Below are 19,375 nucleotides of genomic sequence, written 5' to 3'. Positions count from 1 at the left end.
TTAAAAGGGCAGATCCTGGAATTTTCGCTATTTTGTTACCTTGGCGGAGAAATGTTCTCTACGGCGTGCTATTCCAGTTTCAAACTGAAATGCAAGCAAACCTACACAGTTCTTTAGCGGGCGAAAACGCAAAGAGCTGCTGATGTGCCAAGTACAAGCAGAGGCCTGTGTGTTTTCCAGTGAGTATTGTTAGTGGTGGGTAGTTATGAGTGAAACAGCTCTTCGCCATGGGAGCTGTGCCACACTCCTGTGTACCACCTGCCAGTCCTCCAGACTTTTTCCATCCAGCAAAGTTATGAAGCACCCATCCCTATAGTGACAGGAGGCAGGCCTAGGCGGTGCTCCCCTGTACGACAGTGGTAAGCCCAAAATAGCCCCCCTATTTACAGTTGCAGTCACGCCCCTTTTTCCTGGCACCCTGGTCTTCTTACCTTAGTCCTCCTCTGACAGCTCTGTATCCTTTGATACAGTGGAGAGATGACGCCGGGCCATTGTTTCCACTGCCAAAGCAGCAGTCAAGTAGGGACACTAACTGAACCAGTGGAATATCCATGATATGAACACAAACACAGCTTCGGAATTTATTGATACTTGTAAAAAGATTAGCAGCACCTATATTTTTTTTGTGAAGATATACAGAACTTATTTTTTTTTAAATATTCACACTGTTCAAAGCACTCAATGCACACTTCACACTGTTGTATTATATTATTATTTCCTAGTCAGTCAAAGTCACTTCCTGAGGATATAACAGCATATAACGTGTTAGATAGTGAGCTTTAGAGGTGTTGGTAAGCAGGTTTTTTTCAACCCTGTCCCCCAGAAATTATGTTTATATTCAACTAATTTGCAATAGCAAAAACGTTTTAGAGGAATCGTAATGCCGACAACATTACATTTCTGTTACCACAATGCCGTTAATTTACGTAATTGGCAAGTCGCAAAAAAGTTGATACTGAAATTGTCAGACAATGTTCACAGACAGCGTATTTGTTTTTCACAGGAATATCTGATCTAGTGAGCACAGCATTACTAAATGTTTTAATGGTTGTGTTTAGGTGCTCACAGCTCTTGGTTAAGGTTAGAGAAAGATAATGGTCTGGTCTAATTCAAAAAACGCTCACAGTCACAAGCGCCTTTTACATCCGCCATCAGTTCCAGCAGCGAGTCCGGTCCAGTTCATAAATGTAGCGCATCATTCATTCAAAAAAAAACGTTGCCTCTGAACATAATCCAGTGATTATGTTTGTCACCACAACGTTACTGGGAAAACAATTAGGCTATATATAATTTCTAGGAGAAAGGGTTGGACTTTTTTTTTCTTTTTTTTTTTGTTTATACCTTTCACATAGCCAGGCTTGCTGTGTCTTCCTGTATTCAGGCTTTATGCTAAGCTAAGCCTCCTTTGGCCAGAGGTTTGTATTTAACAGAGAAAACATGAGAGTCGTATTGATTTTCTCATGTAACCGTGGGCAAGTAAGAAAATAAGTGTATTTAAAAGCTTGGAGGATTGCCTTACAGTTTAAAGCAGGATTCAAACACTGACAGAATTGGTTTGTGTTTAGGTTTTAAAGAATATGTTCATATGATGTGCTTGTTTGGCTTACACAGTTTGCTAGAAAATAGATGGCTCCAACGAGCTTGCATTGGCCTGTGCATTGTGTTTTCATTTTAAAACTGATAGTCACATTATAGCTCTGCAGCAGCATTTGTATTTCAGTGTGCCAGGAAAAGTCTTTTATTGCACTTATCTGATACTGACAAGCAGTTTAGGAAAAATAGTCATGCTGGCTTTTCTTATTTGGCATCTGAAATTTGTAGGTAGCTAGAGGGCCTCTTTGGCTTTAGCTACCGATATGGTATGAAAATGATTTCTTTCTTATCTGCAAGATTTGTCTTCTGCTCTTAACTCTTAGAAAATGGATATTTCTTCTGCTGGAAATTTGATGTGTGTGTATAACTTCCTTTTTCCAGGATTTCAATGATTTTGCAGAGGAAAGATTTTGAAATCTGGATGTTTAAGAGGAAAAAATGCTTAAAATAAACTTCCACTCACTGAAATATATATTTGTTTGTATAAAGTGTCAAAGATTATGACATTAAAGACAGCTGTACAAGGATCCCACTGATTAGCTGACCAAATGGTCGACTGAAGACTGATCCACTGATGATGTGACAGAGACAGATTGACTGAATGAGTGCTGGACTAAGTGAGAGTCAGTCCCCGATCAGAAGGATTGCAGCACGTGCCATTTTTATCCCCGAGGTCCACATGCACACAGCACCTGGCAGAGGGCACAACTGAGAGGTTTCATTGTACAGATTTATAGTGTCTTTACAGCATCACTTCCTCCCCAATTGTATTCCCACAGAGCCCTTGATTTGGGGTTTTATAAAGTGAGTGCATAGGCACAGTGCTGGAGTTCCTGCTCTTGTCTCTCATCGGCCATCTGCAGGCAGTAAATCCTCAATATACCTGTGTTGTGAAGGGCATGTTGAGAGAACCATAGGGGTGGCTTTAAGAGATGCTTTAAGAGATAATTGCTTGAACATACTGAGGAACCTTTGATAGCTGTGTCCCATAAGCCAGTTCCACATTTGATCTTTTTTGGTCCCTTGAGACAGATTTGGGGATTTTTTTTATTCTTCAGAAACATGTGTCAGATGACTATTAACAGGCCGTCTTATCAGTTAGGATGATAAAGGAAGAAGATCAGGACCATGTGTGTGTGGATTCGAGCATGTGTGTCTAGTTTACATGTGTGTTTTTAATCTGTTTAGGGTGGGGTTGTCGGGCTCCACAGGTGTACACAGACCCTTTCATGGGACTGTTCACATGTGACAGCACCAGCCAGCAGATGATCCGCCAACATGCTGACATGGTCACATCGTTGCTGACACACAGACAAATCACCTTTTTAAAAGACACTTTAAGAGACGCTCAGAGAGGCAACCAGATGGAGCCTGGAAAATCTTGTGCCGTCTTTTACTCTCCATCTGCAATCATTCAGCTTGATTCACTCTTTCTTTTGTGATGCGTGAAATGTTGTGCAAGGATTTATAAAATTTAGTGGTGGGGCAGATGTTTGAGCTTAAGAAATGTGAAAATTGAGAATTATCTTTAAGTGTGTGTTTATACGATCACAACACATGAGTTCTCTATTCTCCGCATCAAAGTCAATAGTATTCAATATCCCTTTCCAGTTCAGCCTGAGAGCTCTATTTCTTCATGAAAAAAAAAAAACAAAAAAACTTAAACTCAAACTTTGCCTTTAAATGTTTCGGTACATATGCAGAATGTTTATGGTGAAGTACACTGTAGCGCACATTAGGGATGCTCTTAATGGGCTACAGTAAAAGCCCTGGCTAGTCAAGAGTTCAAGCAGGTGCAGACTCTTACAGTAGATAAAGGAGCCTGGCACTGGAGATGAGTTCACGACAATCACTGTGAGGCTTTTAGACGCCTTCTCCAAGCTCAATCTTCATTTCCCTTGACACTGATTTTGCAATAAGGATCCGGAGAAAAGGGGAATGTCCATCTATTCATTTTAATGATCCTTCATTATTGACTGCTGGCAGGGAGGGGGCGGGCAAAGGTAATGATTCTTTGTCTTTGCTGGCCAATCACTCCTCTTAAAGGAATAAGACTCTAAATAAGGCCACTAATGGACGCCCAGTGTGACCTAAAACTGACCCCACATGCAACGCATGCAAACTGACTTCCCAACATGAGGGAGCAAGAGTTTGCTGCTTTTGTAATATCTTTTTCTTCTTTTTTAAACTGAGCTAGTTATGATTTGTGCTACTAGAAGGAGGTATTGTGATTAAAAAATGTCAAACCACAAATTCCATGTGGTCTGTAAATATTGATTTTTTTTTAAAAAAGAAGACAGCATGTTTATGAGGCTAAGATCTTGGGAAAGCTTTTAAACTCAAATTATTGGAAGAATATTTTGACATTTTGGGAAATACACTTATTCACTCTCTTGCAGAGAGTAAAATGAGAAGATCAATACCACTCTCATGTCGGTACATTAAATATGAAGCGACCGCCAGCAGACTGTTAGCTTAGCTTTAAGACTGAAAATGGAGAAACAGCTGGCCTAGCTCTGTGCAAAGGTACCAAAAACCACCTGCCAGCACCTCTGAGTCGCTAGATGACACTAGATGATGCCAGATGCTGATTTGCATATGAGTGATGTTATGTAATGATGCAAACACCATATTTACATAAATCCAAAATTTTTAGAAAATTATAATAAAGAAAGAAGTCAAACTAAACTTAACTGACTATAGTTCGAATTTCAAAAACCCTTTTATATAGGCTGTTGTATATAGATTGTAAAACAGGGCTGCCAACTTTTGAGTTCAGCTTAAAGTGAGATTTGTGCTGGAGGCGTGGGCAATCATTCAATATAATGGGTCTGGCTCTCTCCAACCTTGTTCCACTCATGCTCTGCGGGATAGTTGCTCGACCAAAGAAACATTGTGAATGGCGGCTCCACCAGAGCGCGCATTGCAGTGATTTGTTGTTGCATGCGCTACTTTTCCTTCCCTTGAGAATCACACATTTTACATCTGAGGAAGCCAAGACAAAAAGTTTGCATGATAAAAGGCATGTGCAGTGTGAGATCATGAGATCTGTGTCAATTGCATGAGTCTCACGCACAATGAGAGTTGGCAGCCCTGCTCTGGAAGTATTATGAATAGAGAGGATCCAAACGCTGGAATGAACTCAATCTAGTAAACTGTGTATTTTGGAAAAAAAATAAAACTTACGTAGTCAAATTAAATTTCACTTAAACTTAAAATAAAGTCAAAGTAGTTCCTCGGACAAACAATGAGGATCAGTGATCGGTTCTTAGCTAAGAAACATTTATATTCATGCTTCTGTCTGGCTGCTGATTGTGGACTGAATGTGCTTTTGCCCTCTGCCACTCACTGAACATGGTCACTCCAGAGAGCCACAGCCACATGAGATCACATTGACAGAAAAATATTAGCAACTCTCCTCATGGGAGAGGAGTTAAAGTCTGCCCAAAGAGTCACTAGATTTGTTGCTAGTCGTTTTTCCGCAAAAAGTCACTGAGCGGGTCTGAAAAGTACCAAATGTAGTGAGCAAATGACTAAACTGGCAACACTGCTGACAACTTCATGATAATGACAAGACTCCACATAGCGAAGAAACACCAGCTAGCCTTGCTCTGTCCAAAGGTAATAAAAACACAACACTAACACATTATGTCTTGTTATATCTCAAAAATCGCAGGAAGTCACTTCATCCGACCATGAAATAGTGTGGCAAAAAATGGCCCCATGAAACCACGACTCATTGTTTTTGCACTTTGGAAGACACTACAGGGTAAAAATTTTAACTAATAGATATCCCCCTGAAACTCCCCCAGTTGATTGATACTTAGATTAAGACAACAATATTTTGTTTTACAAATTTTCTGAAAATGTATGTTGAAATATGCAAATGAAATATATGCAAATAATTAAATATGTGCTAATTTGCCTACATTTCCAGGACATAATTCGGAAAATTGGCTAAGGCCAGGTTTAAAATTCTTTTTCATTTTGATGACGTTAGAGCCAAAGGTTTTTACAGAGGGGATTTTGGATATCTCTTTTTATCACCCCATAAATCGGAAAAATACTTTCACCAGCCATAAAAAAATCAATTTTCACCATGTTTTTAGAAATAAAATGTTATATAAATCAGGCTGTGAATGATATATAACAAACTCCTCCACAAAAAAACCTTCAGAATATAGACAGGAAATAAACTGGAAAGTTTGGTGTACGTAAGTGCTACTGGAGTGGAGATTTCTGGCTCAGAGTATGAGAAAAAACTCATTTTGAGAAATGAAACACCTAAACAACTAAATGTGTATTTTGGACATTTTCTTTCCACTAGTCTGACAAAAGACATGTTATGGAAGCAAAATAGCCCAAATACTCAAAATTGGCCAGTGCACGAAAAAAAAACAATGTTTTTGCCTGTAGTGTCTTGCCTAACAGGTCCTGATAAGTACCTGGTAGGTAATACCATACTATACTGTATATAAACGTAGCTTCTAGGAGACATGGTTGGATTTTTTTTTTAACCTTTGAACAGAGCCAGGCTAGTTTCCCTCTGTTTCCAGTCTTGATGCTAAGCTAATGGGCCACTGGCTCCAGCTACAGTACATAATTACCGTACAGACATAATGTTAATCTGCTCATCTAACTATCAGTAAAAAAAAAGGAATGAGTGTATCTCCAAAAAAGTCCACACAAACCGATTTGCCTTCAGCAAATAACTCTAAAAGGACTTGCAAGAAAGTGATCTTACATTTTAGACCTCCGGAAAACATTTCCCTCTTTGACTGCAGTGTAGGCACTCGGATTTATATAAAATCCGACTCAAAAAGCACCAATAGCAGGTTATTTAGCTTTTATTTTAGTGTTTATGTGTGTGTGTGTGTGTGTGTGTGTGTGTGTGTGTGTGTGTGTGTGTGTTTGTGTGCGTATCTCAGATAGTTTTAGCTGTCATCGGGCTGTCAAGGTAATGAACCCTGCTTTACTGCCGCCTCCAACAGCTCTTTAAGGCATACTTCACACCACTGAAGAAATACACTCAGGTATTAGTTATTCTGCCTGGATAGTCTGCTAGATGATGGGTGGGTGGGGATGTTATTAGGAGCATTCATCTACAAGGCTCCCCAAGCCATACTATACTGAAACTGACCACAAGACAACCCTATCATCCTCAAAGATTACCTGTCTCCTGTACTGTATATGAATGTTTTATCATAAAAGCTTTTCTTTTTTGCTAAGTGCCTCCTTGAGTGTTTGCTTTTAACTTTCGATCACTTTATGTCTTGTTGTGAAGAAGAAAAAAGAAAAAGGCACTGGGCGGTTTGAATATAATGGACTTAACGGGAAAGGTAGTCACTGTTTCTTCACTGAAAGGATGTAGCGAGGTGGAGTAATCCACCACAGTAGGTGGGAAAAAGTTTGGATAATGTGGTAATTTCAGTGCCTTGGGCTCAGTAGATTTTTTTATCGTAACATGCTCAAAGTGGGCCGAGCAGGTGGAAAGAGTCAAGGGAGAAAACAGACACGTCACCATCATATACATCAAACAGCATGGCAGGGTTTGTATAAGATCCATATGTTTCTGTCTGTGAGGAAATATAGGATGTCATGCATTACAATGTAAAAAGATTCATTTAAAACCATTAAAAGCAGCCCAATTTAGCTGATCTGCGTTTGATGTGGTGGGTCACATCTCATTTGGCTCTTTTTATATATGATAGCCTACTTTCTCTTTTATAAAGCCTTGAGTCATTTAGAAGAAAAAAATATTTTTCTCTCTTCTGGTCTAGACATTGAGGTTTCCAGCCCTTAGCCCCCCTCCCCTCCCCCTCTAGCTTTTACCAGACGTCGCGTTGCGAGAGGGGAATGGTCGATTGCATAACGGCAGGCGAGACTTGATCGTTCCTGGCCTTCTCACAAAATTCAATCATTCTCTGCATACTCCAATCCCATGATGGCCCATTAAAGAGCAGCATGGGCTAGGATTTCCCCTCATGTGTTTTAAATTGAAATTATGGTCACAAAGTCTGCCATATGCATGAATCGAGGAAGACAAGGAGCTTTGGGAAAAGGAGATATCAAAATATTTGGACTGAAGGAGAGAAAGAGAGAGGCAGGCAGAACGATAAGGAAGACTGCACTCTCCCATTTGCTCTCTTTAGCTTACTTGTGTCATCTGGCCACCAGCGTTCATACTGGCAAGACTGCCCACCAATGTGAATCTCAGTGCATTCTGATTTGGATTTCATAACACTTAAAGGGACCTGTTCATATTTTTTTATTAGACAATTCAAGAAAAACATATTAAAAATGCACCTGGTCTCGAATGTTTCCCCATTCACAGATATTAAGCTATTGCTAAAATAATTCCAAACAGGTCTGCAGCTTTAAAACTCAGCACACCATAAGTCATAGAAACTAGGAAGAGATAAGGAGAAGAGGTAAAGTATGAGAGAGGATGATGATGACCCCAGACGTTCTCTAAGGAACCACCGGGATCTGAATCAGACTCTGACTGGCCATGAGTTCCTCATTCCTATTTATCCCCGTGGACTGGGGGAAGGATGAATACACACTCCCACACACACACATACACACACACACACACACACACACACACACTGAGGCACACAAACACACAACTATATGGATAAGACATACTCTCTCTCTGATTTAGTGTGAGGAGGATATGATGCAGAGATGACAAAGGGGACCTGGGCAAACACCCCTGAGAGATGCATCACTCCTCCACTTTAAGTGAGGTTGAGCGATAATTACTTACTTTTTTTTTTTGGGGGGGGGGGGTAGTAAAAGTAGCAGCAGTATTAAGACAGGAAGTGAAGTTTAGATTTATGTTTAGCGTTTCAATCAAATTTGGTGTTTCTAAAATTTTGTTTAATTCAAAGGGCAAGAACTAAATATTTTCTTACTGTCTCATTTAGCTAATGTGACTTGATCAAACCAATTTTGAGCTATTTAGTGCGGCAGATCAAAACTGTAGCAGCGTTTGAATCTTGAAGTATGCCTGCGGCTATGTGACGCCCATTGATGATCTTTTAATCATACAGTGGCATCTAGTGTTGGTTTTAGAGACGTGCAGGCTACCAGTGCTGATGAATTACACTATTTATTGGCACGTTATGTAAAGACGTTGCGCATTTATTTGAACAAATACTTGCTTGTTCAATTTATAAACTAGCGTACAAATACACCAACATTTCATGATAAATCGTTATGTATTGGAACTAAAACCATTATTTTTTCTCAGTGGCAAATTTGAGGAATACATGACCTTTTCAGACTTTATAAAGCAAAATATTTGCGACTTTACTTAAAATTTACATGGGTCACCTTTTTGTTTCACTCAGAATTACGCACTGACATGCCAACCTAAGAAGTACGCTGGGATCAGCCACTGTCATCACATCCCATGGTTGAAATGTTAAGTTCAATCAGTGGCTTTAACCTCTCATTTCATAATTAAAAAAATGCCACAGAAATTGCATTGTTGTATTGTATGTTTTGGTGTAATGTCTCTATGATTTCATACATTTTCAATCACCAGCGGTATGACAGTATAAAGTCATTTAAAGATGGTTCCAAGTCCAATATGCTCTTGTGTAATCAAAAACACATTGGCATACATAGCCACGTTTTTTAAGCGCCCCTGTTCATTATTTTGCTCTCAAGTGACCAATATACAGTGGCTTCAGAAAGTGTTCAATCAATTGGTGTTGTAGATTGCCATTTGTGCAATCTACAACATTGCCATTTGTGCACATCAATCTATACTCAATAATGCATAATGACAAAGTGAAAACATGTTGTTAGAAATGTTTGCATTTTATTAAAAATCAAAATGAAATCTTTCATTTACAAAAGTGTTCAGACCCTTTGCTGTGGCACTCCAAACTGTTGTCAGGTGCATCCTGTTTGCTTTAATTTTCCTTGAGCCGTGTCTGGAACTTGATTGGAGTCCACCTGTGGCAAACTGAATTGACTGAACATAGTTTTGAAAGGCACAGACCTTTTGTATGCAAGGTCTAACAGTTCACACCTCGTGTAAAAGCAAAAACTCAGCCATGAAATCCAAGGAACTTACTGTAGACTGTCCAAATCCAGGTGTGCAAAGCTTGTAGAGATTTACACAAGAACACTTGGAGCTGTAATGGAGAAAAAGGGGCTTCTACAAACTACTGAATTAAGGATCTGAATACTTTTGTAGATGAGAGATTTCAGTTTTTGATTTTTAAAAATTTCTAAAAACATGTTTTTACCTTGTCAATATGGGTTATTGAATGTAGAATGGTGACAGTTTTATCCATTCAAAATTAAATCAACGCAATAAAGTGTAAAGTGAACTGAAGGGGTCTGAATACTTTCTGAGGCCACTGTATAGCAAATGTTGCAGATTGGGGTTCAAATGCAGTGTGTACCTAGCATCATGCTAAATGACATCCGTCAAACTACCAAAAGAAGGTCCTTTTTTATGGCTTGACTGCAGCTAAGGGACCTGTTACTGTAAGATGGAATCCCCTGCATAGTTTATATATTAAACCTCTCTTGATGGTCTTTACCTTTTAGAAGTGCTGATTGTGTGATTGCTATTAAGGCAGCTCCAGATTTAGTTAAATCCTAAATGTAATTGTATTTACATTCATGATTTAAATAGATTTACACTTGATATACATTTTATGTCGTATGAATGATATAAAATATATTTGAAAGTTTGACTGTGACTTTTTGATAACATACGTAGGATAGGAATAGATAATTGTCAGCTTTCTACCAGTTGAAAAGTGGCAACAGAGGAGGGCTGGACTGCACGGGGGGACGAATTGTACGTTTTCATTTCTGTCTCTTATTTCTCTGTTTTTCCCTCTGATCTTATTATAATTTCCTTCCTATCCTTCATTTATAGTTTGTCTGTCAATTATTTTAATATTTGCTTGTGCTGTACACACCTCGCACCCTGTAAAAACACCAGTCGTGTGCTCAGCATAGGTGGGTGGGAGGATGTTTTTATCTTTGGTGCAAAAATGCCCTTTTCAACTTCATTTTTCCCAAACTGTAACATTTTGGCTAAAAAAAAGGATGTGTTCCACAGAAGACATTTAAGATGGGCTCATGCTGTTTGAGTCTCCCCATCCTGCCATATCTATCACTGACCCTGCTCTGCCACTTTTGCCCCCTGTCCGCTCTCTATTCCTAGGCATAGCATCTTTTTCCCCAGATGGGTTAGGATAAAGGGAATGTTAAAGATCATTTGCAGTATAAAACACTTCTTCAGCAACAAAAAGAAATGCTTTATTTGGTAATGTATTACAGTTTCTCCGCTCTAGTAACATACACAAAGCAGGTTATAATGTAGAACAACTAAAATCCATAAATAGTTTAGAGACTCAAATTAAGGCACATTTTAAAGCCAAATGTACCACAGGTTCTTATAAAAGCAACATCAAAGAATTATACCTTCACTTTAATGGTTCAAGTAAAATGGCTTTGACCTCTGAATTGAGAGGGAATTGTAATACAGTCTTGTGCAGTCAGAGACCTTTGACTACACAAGTTGGAATACAAGGCTTGTAACTACCACGAGTTCAGTGCTACTAAGGCAAGTGCAATTTGTATTTCAGTTTTATACAGCAGTGTTTAACTTAAATGTATTTACTGTCTACATTGGACATTTGGTGTTGCAAGCATCACCTGACTTGAAGAGTCCATAGACACTGACTAGTGGGAACATGGATATAGCACCCATCATGGAGCCCAACTGCACTACTGCCCCACACCACACCAGGGCACTGTGGCCCTCATCCCGCAGAATCACCCCGATGATGACCTTCACATAGGACAGGGACAGGACAAACAGGATCCAGGCTAGCACCTGCAGCACAGAGGAGGTGAAGGTTACGTATCAGAACAAAAGTCACAATTGACATCTGTTCTCTGTTAAACAGGAACCACTAAGACTGCAATGTGTCCTGGTTTGACCCCAACATGTTATCTAACTCCGTGGCTTTCAATGTCTTGCCATCATGAACAGGTTGGAACAGGAAGTTTTCAGTCTAGACAAAAGCAGAATAGATTTTCCCATAGTTCCGCCCCTCTGGTTGAAGTGCTACCAGTTTGTAAAATCTACTGCTGAACTGTTTGGCTGCAGTTAGGGGGTCATGATTATTATTACACCAAATAGGTTTTTTGATTGTTTGTTTGTTTGCGTTGTGCTTGAAACAACATACTGAATTTGTTTTAACTATGTTTTTAACAGTTTGATTATATTTGCATGCCACTCATTTTTTAAAATTTTCTGGTTGTCATTATTTTAGCTATTTTTATTGTTTACTCTGTTGTACTGTAAAGCACGCTGTAACTCTGTTTAGAAGTGCTGTATAAATAAAGTTAGCATTATTATTATTTGTGATTTTAAAAAATCTGATTTGTAGGGTCAGAAGCCCAACTGAAGAGAAATAGACTTTCAAGCTTCTTGGGATAACATGTTTTCAAAGTTTGAAACATGCTAACTGAAACCCTGCTCACTTGCTATTAGGATTTTTCCCCTATGTTTTTTAAAGTTGTCAACTCTGTACTATAAACCTATATTTAAAAAAAAAAAATTTTTGTCCATTGACCTTTATAGCAGTTTAATAGCAGCATGATTTTTCTTTGAGTTTCATTATGCTGACAAAATTCATAGCTGGCAGATACAGGGGGTTGACACTATAATTGAAGTCCTTGTAGGCAAGTCTCAGCATTCGGCAGCCATCTTGGCAACGTCCCCGGGCAGCTATTTCAGGCTAATAAGGCATATTTCACAAACACGGTTGGACAGTATTGTCTTCATCAAGTCAGATGGGATTAAGTTGACATGCATTTATCTTAAAACCTGCCAATCACTGAACAGAAAGGTGAGTAGTACTTTCATTCTTTTATAAGGTGTAGCATGAACCTCGCGTAAATGATAGAACAAGTGATCAAAAATGAATTTTGATGTAGAATGTAGAATATTTCACAATCTAAAGAAAAAAGGTTTACGTCTGAATTCATTAGGAGAAAGAGTCTTACTATGAACGCAGTTCCAGAAGCACTGTGGACCAGCAGTGGACAGGGACTAAGAGCAGCCATGGCCATGATGTAGGCTCCAAATCCAGTCCCAAATGTGGTCAAGAAACCCATGAGGATGAGAGACCTGAAAACAAAGTTTCATGCATAAGGTAAAACTGTGAATTTTCTGTTACACATTGGACTACTTGGATTCATAAAACACAAAAATATGAAAGTTTATATTGCATTCAAGGCAAAACTTTTAAGCTGTAACCTATACAAACTCTAGTAACCTGTAGAAGCTGCACTTATCACTGATCTTTTCTTTCATGGTTTTTGACTTTCATATTATTAGAGGACAGTGAAAAAATCTTAGTCTTTATATAAAATGAGCCTTTGTGTACAGAGGTGGTTCCAGTAATCATTCTTACCTGACCGGCATAAACATGGCGATGAAGCAGGCCACTGGGTTAGCAACGGCTGCCATGGTGGCAGCTAGGTGGTAGGCCTTGTTCCCATAAGGCAGACAGGAGTAGGACTGCACTGAGGGCAGCACTGCATTTGTCAGAGCATTGACCCAGGCCAGCACCACAAAGATGAACACCACCTCAAGAGTGCTGTACGTACCCTTCCCAAAAGAGCTCCTGGGTTCCCTCCCTGCCTCCAGGGGACTGATCATTGGCTTCTGCTCTGGTGTCTGCGTGTGCAGAGACAGACCTGGTTCTCTCTTCCCCAGAGCTAGATCGTCACTGAAGTACAGGTCATTCTTCCTCTCTCGAGCCACAGCTGGGTGATGGTTGAGTAGGATGAAGGCTACCAGACACACGATCATCATAGCACTGAGGAACACAAAGAAGACCTGGGCGGAGAACTTAGCCGGCTGGTAAATGGCTTGTAGCTCTGCACTGCCAACCATAGTGGAATTATCAGCTGTTATGTTGGCTGCACCAGCCAAAGTGGCATTCTGACAGTGAACTACACCAACACCTTGAATCAGAGCAACCAGTGCAGGCACCAGACCACTGAGGCCCTCACCTGCAAAGTATGTCGTGAGGTACTGTGGACGCAGCCGCATCATGAAGGGCAGAAAGGTAACAGAGGAGGTACAGTCTACTACAGAGAGCAGGAAGCTTAACACCAGCAGGGGCACACTGTGCAAAGAGCCCCCTATTGTCACTGTGTGCCTCCAGAAGAATGCCAGCAGGAATGTAGCAATGATCCCCAAACCGACAATGCAATAGATGACCGGCCGCTCATCCAGCGCCCCTGGGCGGAAGCGGTGCATCAGGGTGATGAAGAGAGGACCTATGTTGGCCATCTGGATGAGGACTGTGAGGTATGAGGGTAGGTACCACCCCTCTGGGATTTCTGGTACGACCAGGGGGAGTTCCACCCACATCCCATTGATGGCGACCCAGGAGCCCATACCAAACAGACACGCCAGCACGTGAGTGAGCAGCGACATGATGGAGGCGGGAATGAGGTAAATCAGGAAATGTAGACGTACACTATCTGAAATAAAGAAACAATATAAGTCAGTTCTATTAGTAGAATGTAAAACTTGAGGGATCCTTACAATCTGAAAAATATAGATAGTAAAATGTTTTTTCATATGAAGCAAAGTTAATCCAACTCATCCAACTCTATCATGGATAAGTTACATTTACATTTTGTGTGTTCTTTCTTAGTAATATACTAGTTTTTTAGCCTGAATTGGATGTAATAGCACAATAGCCTAGTTTCCATTCAAATATAGCACAAATTTAAGTTGAATTTGCAGAAAATCAGCAAAATAAATTGCTAATTAATGTGTTATTTCATGAACTACTGTTATGTGAATATTAGGGGTTGGGCACATTGAGATTAACAGATGGTGGTAGTAATGCTCTAGTCAGGTGCCTTTAAGCCATTACTGAGGACCAGGGCACAATGAAATGATGTATTGAAAAGAGCTCTAGTCAAACCTCACATGAATGAAAACAATGTGGAAAACTTAACGTAAATGTGACATTTATGTTTGTTTCATGTATTTCTATGTTTTGTTTTGTTTTTTTCCGGTGCTCATGGTCAGGTTTTATAATGCACAAATTGAAAATGCGCTAAAACCAGTGGATGGAAATGCACCTACTGATGAGTTTTAGTGTTCCGTAATACTATAAGAGCTGTTTTATACCATGAAGCGACGGAAACTGAATATGTTTTCGTAAGTGCTTTGGGGTGAGAATAGTATTTCAAGATGGCACTTAATAGCAAAAATACTGACAAAAGTACCTTCAGCCCTAAATGCTAGCAGCTCTGTGAAGGCTGTACTTCAGGCACAGTGGTGCTTTGAGCTAAATGCCAATAGCAGCATGATTACTAATGTTTAAAAATTATAGTAATGTTCACCATGTCCACCATCTTAGTTTAGTACGCTAACATTTGCTAATTGGCGCTAAACACAAAGTACAATTGAAGCTGATGAGCTGAGGTGATTGGTCAAAAACCAAAGTTTTGGACTTGGTTACTAATTGTGACTTGATGACAGTAGAAAAAGGAAATTTAAAAGATATTCAGAGTAAATACAAGGAGGACACCAGTGTCATATTTCAGTCTGACCAACATACTGACATTGCCATCCCTAAAGCCGTACTAGTATGGCTAAAAGACCAAAAGATACTTTACAGGTACCTTGGGGATGATGTTTGGTAACTACATAAGAGAAAAATTATAAACACTTTCACTATGCATTCCACAATTAAATGTCACACATTTGTAATGAGAACACAAACATGTGCCCATGTGGCTGGGATTGACCTTCCCAGTCTGTCCCTTTGCTCTGCCTCTAATTTCATCCCTTTCATTTGCTCTGGCAATGGATGCCTAACCTATCACACACTGACACACTGCTCCCATAAAAAGTACCATTTGGTTGTGACATAAACAAACACATTAAAGGGAAATGACTGTGAAGGTCTGAAATAAAACTACTTTAATACTGTCCAATTTAAAAACATATACAAATAGCAAACTATCCTTTAAACAATGCAATACTAACAAATTGGCATGTGTGTTGATATGTTGTTATACAAACAAGGAAACTTTTTCTAATGTCTTGTAATAGGACATTTTTAAAGACTCCCACTTGGAAAGTGGTTTTAACAGCAATCTTTTGGTGCAAGAGGACTGCAGGACTAAATTCAAAATAACCAGAAGCTGGCCAAAATAAAAAATACTAATAAAAAAAATAAAATACGTATCATGTATCAAACTTTTAAAAAATGTAACTCATCATATTAGTCAGATTCAGAAAAAATGAAGCAGTGCTGACTATGTCATGAGGTAAACATGATGACACTTCCTCATAACTGCTTGTAACTCTCAAATCCAAAACTGTACAATGATTTCTTTTCATCGTGTTACATAGTATTGGAAGCAGATGGACTAGAACAGGGAGCAGATGGACTGAAAGACTTGAGCCTTGTGGTTCTAGGATAACCCAGTGATCCAATAGCCCCTTACTCCCTTCATACATCAGTTTTGTACTGTAAGGTGTCAGAATAAATCATCTTACCTCATTCAGTCCACAGCCAGGAAGAAACCACTCTCCTCTTTCTTTCAAAAACCTTTCACTGTATTGTGATCATGTTTTTTTGTTTTTTTCTGTTACATCAGCCGAAAGTATGTATGTGTGTGAATGCATTCCCTCCCCCTTTTCTTCTACACACACACTGAGTGCCCACAGGCTTAAAATCTGCTTCCGTGTCTGCATTGCACTTGGCAGGGGAGGGACTACACAGGCGCACATGTCCTCTACCTCCATGATACTTGGATCGTCTTTCTATTGGAGGTTGGTTTCAAAATCAGACAGCCATGTGCTCTCTCTCTGTCCCTGGGAGCTCACCAATAGGAAGGACGAGAGAATAGCTCCTCCTGTTCCTGTTCCCTCCCCCAACCAGCATATGACCTTGTGGTCTGCCCTCATTTAAACACACAGGCTGCAGTGCTACTGAGAAGAGTAAAGCCATTTATGCCAAGTTATGTACTATAAATTAGAAATACCACACTGACTCTCCTTCTGTTCCCCTATCCCTGCCCTAACAAATGTATTATGACCTGCAGAGCCTCTATTGGATTCTCCCTGTCCAAGCAGGTCTTTTGCAAAAGCCATCTTGTTGCAGGTTGGTTTGCCCTCTCTAGTTTCACAATCCCCTTTGGTAATTACAGTTACTCAACTGTAAAAACGAGTCTGTCGACTCCAACAGCCAAGGCATGACATTGCAGTTTATGGTTCCAATTTAAAATGGTTTAAATTGGAAAAAGTCATAACGTTTAGTAAGGTAGTTTTAACCATTCTGAACATGCCAAATAAAAGGGCCATAACTTATTCAATACAGATTTATTATTAGTTAAGGTACGGAGTGTTTTTAAACATAGTTAAAATGATATATGGCGGTGATAGAGGTGATTCCGTGGTTCCCGTCATCACTGCAGCACAGGCTAAGATGACCATTAGCCTGGCTGAAAGGGAGCACATTGTCTGTGTTTTTTAGCCATGGTAGCGGCGTGGCTCCAGTGATGGCAATGTTGGTCCGGACTGAAAATCTCAAAAACTGTTGTTTTTTGAGACATTCATGATTCCCAGATGATGAATTCTGATGACTTTTCCCCCAGTGCCACCATGGGGTGGACACAACTTGAGTTTGAGTGAAAAGACAACTATTGTCCCCTTATTGGTTATCCTTTATCCTCTTTATGTAGCACCCTCATCAGGTCAGAAGTTTCCATTTTGAACAAGTCATTTCTATTCTTACTATACTGCGCTGTCTTAAGGAGTCAGCAAGAGTCTGTTCTGCAGGTTCACTTGAACCTGTGATAATGTTGCCCCTAGTCAAAGCAGTACCTTTTTTCAAGGTTGCCCACATCAAATTGGAGCATTAGGAGCTGCCTGGACAAGGTTGAGAATGTAGGAACCATGTTATATACCAGACTGCTACAGAGCAATATGTATTTAAAGGATTATTTAGGGTTGCACTAAAATATTCTTCTCTTGACGGACTGTATGTTGACTTTAGTCCTTTTGAAGCATATTAAATTATGTTGCCTCAATTCCATCATGCAATTAAACAAATCAAAGATAATCAAATAACTGAAGTTAAAGTTGTATGATAAAACTGAATACGCATTGTCAAATTATGCTTTTTTTTTGTGTCCTAGAATATGATTGAAATACAAAAGCATCAAAAACGCATACTGCACATATACAGATAAAAATCGTATAACACTGGGTTAGATGAGAGACACTTGCTATGGTCAAGCTAAATTCTGAAAGACAGTGTAGTGGGAAATCTGCCAAACCATTCGTTAGCTGTTAAAAGCGAAAAAATGTAGTCTTTTATTGTGTTTCTAAAATACTAAATATTGTGACAAATTTCGTCATTATAAGATAACGCAATTAAACTGTCTGAACTGCTTTTAACCTTATAAATTACGTCTGTTCATCATTCCGAATTACACAAGATACCACCTACCTGCTTGTGAGAATAAAAGTGCAGTCAGTTACACAAGTGCAGTGGAAACCGCGCCAGAGATTTCTCAGATGTGTGAAAACACAGTGGCCTTCTGATGTTCCAGTTCGTAAGGGGGGAGAAAACATTGAGTTGAATGCTTTGTACTTTACCAGTCTAAATCTCTGGACTTGTATCATGTGACTACTGAGGGCTGAGCCAGGGGTCCAGTTCGGGAACCAAAGTTCTCGGCAGCAGGGGTGGGTGGAGGAAGGGAACGAGGACATAAGGAAGGAAGAAAGGAGAGCAGAAGGATGGAAGAGGGGGAGCTTGGAAAATGTTGGGGAAATAGTAGAAGATAGTGCAGGAAAAGACTGAATCTGCTATGTAACTCTACTACATGAACATGAGGGTTGTCCCCATTTTGGTAGAATTTTAGTGAGGGCAGCTTAGCCAACCAGAAGATGACTTTGGACAGCTTTCTTGGATTTCTGAGTGGGTGTTTGGTCGGGGTCAGCCTGGCTTTTGTTCAGCCCAAATTCCAGCTCAAAGGGATACCCCTGTTGGGCAGTAACTTCACTGGATGGTATTTTATTTGAGTGCCCTTGCACCCACCTCTGCATTGACTGGTACTACATGTTCCCTCCCTGAATCACAACAACAAAGTCTTTCTTAGGCTGCTCAGGCTTGTGAAATTGTGATGAAGCAAATGACTTTTGATACAGTAAATAAAAATGAAAGGAGCTTTCCTAGTTGCGGGATTAAGGCAAATTTGTTGCTGCCAAATATCAAAAATATTCTGTTATGTTGTTTGCAATTTGGCCTTTGTCATGTTTTAAGTTATACATCACGTTTAGCAAAGTAATTCGATATACACAACCTGGTTTATTTTGTTAACTACTCCAGTGTCCTTCACAAAACTAAACAAAACTGCAAACCTACTGAAAAGGACAATCTGCCACCTTTGCAGCTGCTTTAAATTCTCACAGATTCTGTTGTATTTTGTCACTTTGGAGAAATGCAACTCACTTCAGTGTACTCTTTGTTCAAGTGGCTAATATATGGCAGCTGTCACACACAACTCTTTAAAGTTAGATTAATTGTTCAGTATGTTCAGCTCATTTTCACTGACATAGTTGCACTAGTTCTCAGGATTTATAAAGTATGTATTTTGGGGTCTGCAGTTTGGCCACAAAAAGGGCCCCAGATTGCTTACTTGATGATATTGTTAGTGCTGTATTTTCCCATAGTTTTCATGACTG

General features: G+C 39.6%; 1 protein-coding gene across 2 annotated transcripts; it reads right to left on the bottom strand.

Annotated features, from left to right (window-relative positions):
- Positions 1 to 10,868: 10,868 nt before the first annotated feature.
- zgc:91890 (solute carrier family 52, riboflavin transporter, member 3-B) lies at positions 10,869 to 18,247 on the bottom strand. Of its 2 annotated transcripts, none has more exons than XM_040118690.1 (4): positions 18,138 to 18,247; positions 13,059 to 14,139; positions 12,649 to 12,772; positions 10,869 to 11,470 (listed from the first exon to the last, which is right to left on the bottom strand). In XM_040118690.1, the coding sequence occupies exons 2-4, from the start codon at positions 14,090 to 14,092 to the stop codon at positions 11,258 to 11,260; spliced, it is 1,371 nt and encodes a 456-aa protein (XP_039974624.1). In that variant the 5' UTR covers positions 14,093 to 14,139; positions 18,138 to 18,247; the 3' UTR covers positions 10,869 to 11,257. The 2 variants fall into 2 exon arrangements, with proteins under 2 accessions (XP_039974624.1, XP_039974625.1); XM_040118691.1 differs by lacking the exon at positions 18,138 to 18,247 and adding an exon at positions 16,181 to 16,452.
- Between the last annotated feature and the right edge of the window lie 1,128 nt (positions 18,248 to 19,375).

This window comes from Xiphias gladius, chromosome 22 (genome assembly GCF_016859285.1).
Source record: "Xiphias gladius isolate SHS-SW01 ecotype Sanya breed wild chromosome 22, ASM1685928v1, whole genome shotgun sequence".
NCBI lineage: Eukaryota > Metazoa > Chordata > Actinopteri > Istiophoriformes > Xiphiidae > Xiphias > Xiphias gladius.
This window is presented reverse-complemented; position numbering and strand designations above follow the sequence as displayed.

Bases quoted from the DNA above. Each gene is read 5' to 3' on its own strand.
- zgc:91890 (XM_040118690.1), bottom strand. From the start codon at position 14,092: ATGTCGCTGCTCACTCACGTGCTGGCGTGTCTGTTTGGTATGGGCTCC. The intron at 12,773-13,058 runs GTAAGAATGATT...CTTTGTTTTCAG, and splicing joins GCCATGTTTATGCCGGTCAG to GTCTCTCATCCTCATGGGTT. The intron at 11,471-12,648 runs GTAAGACTCTTT...TCTGTGCTGCAG, and splicing joins CTTCTGGAACTGCGTTCATA to GTGCTAGCCTGGATCCTGTT.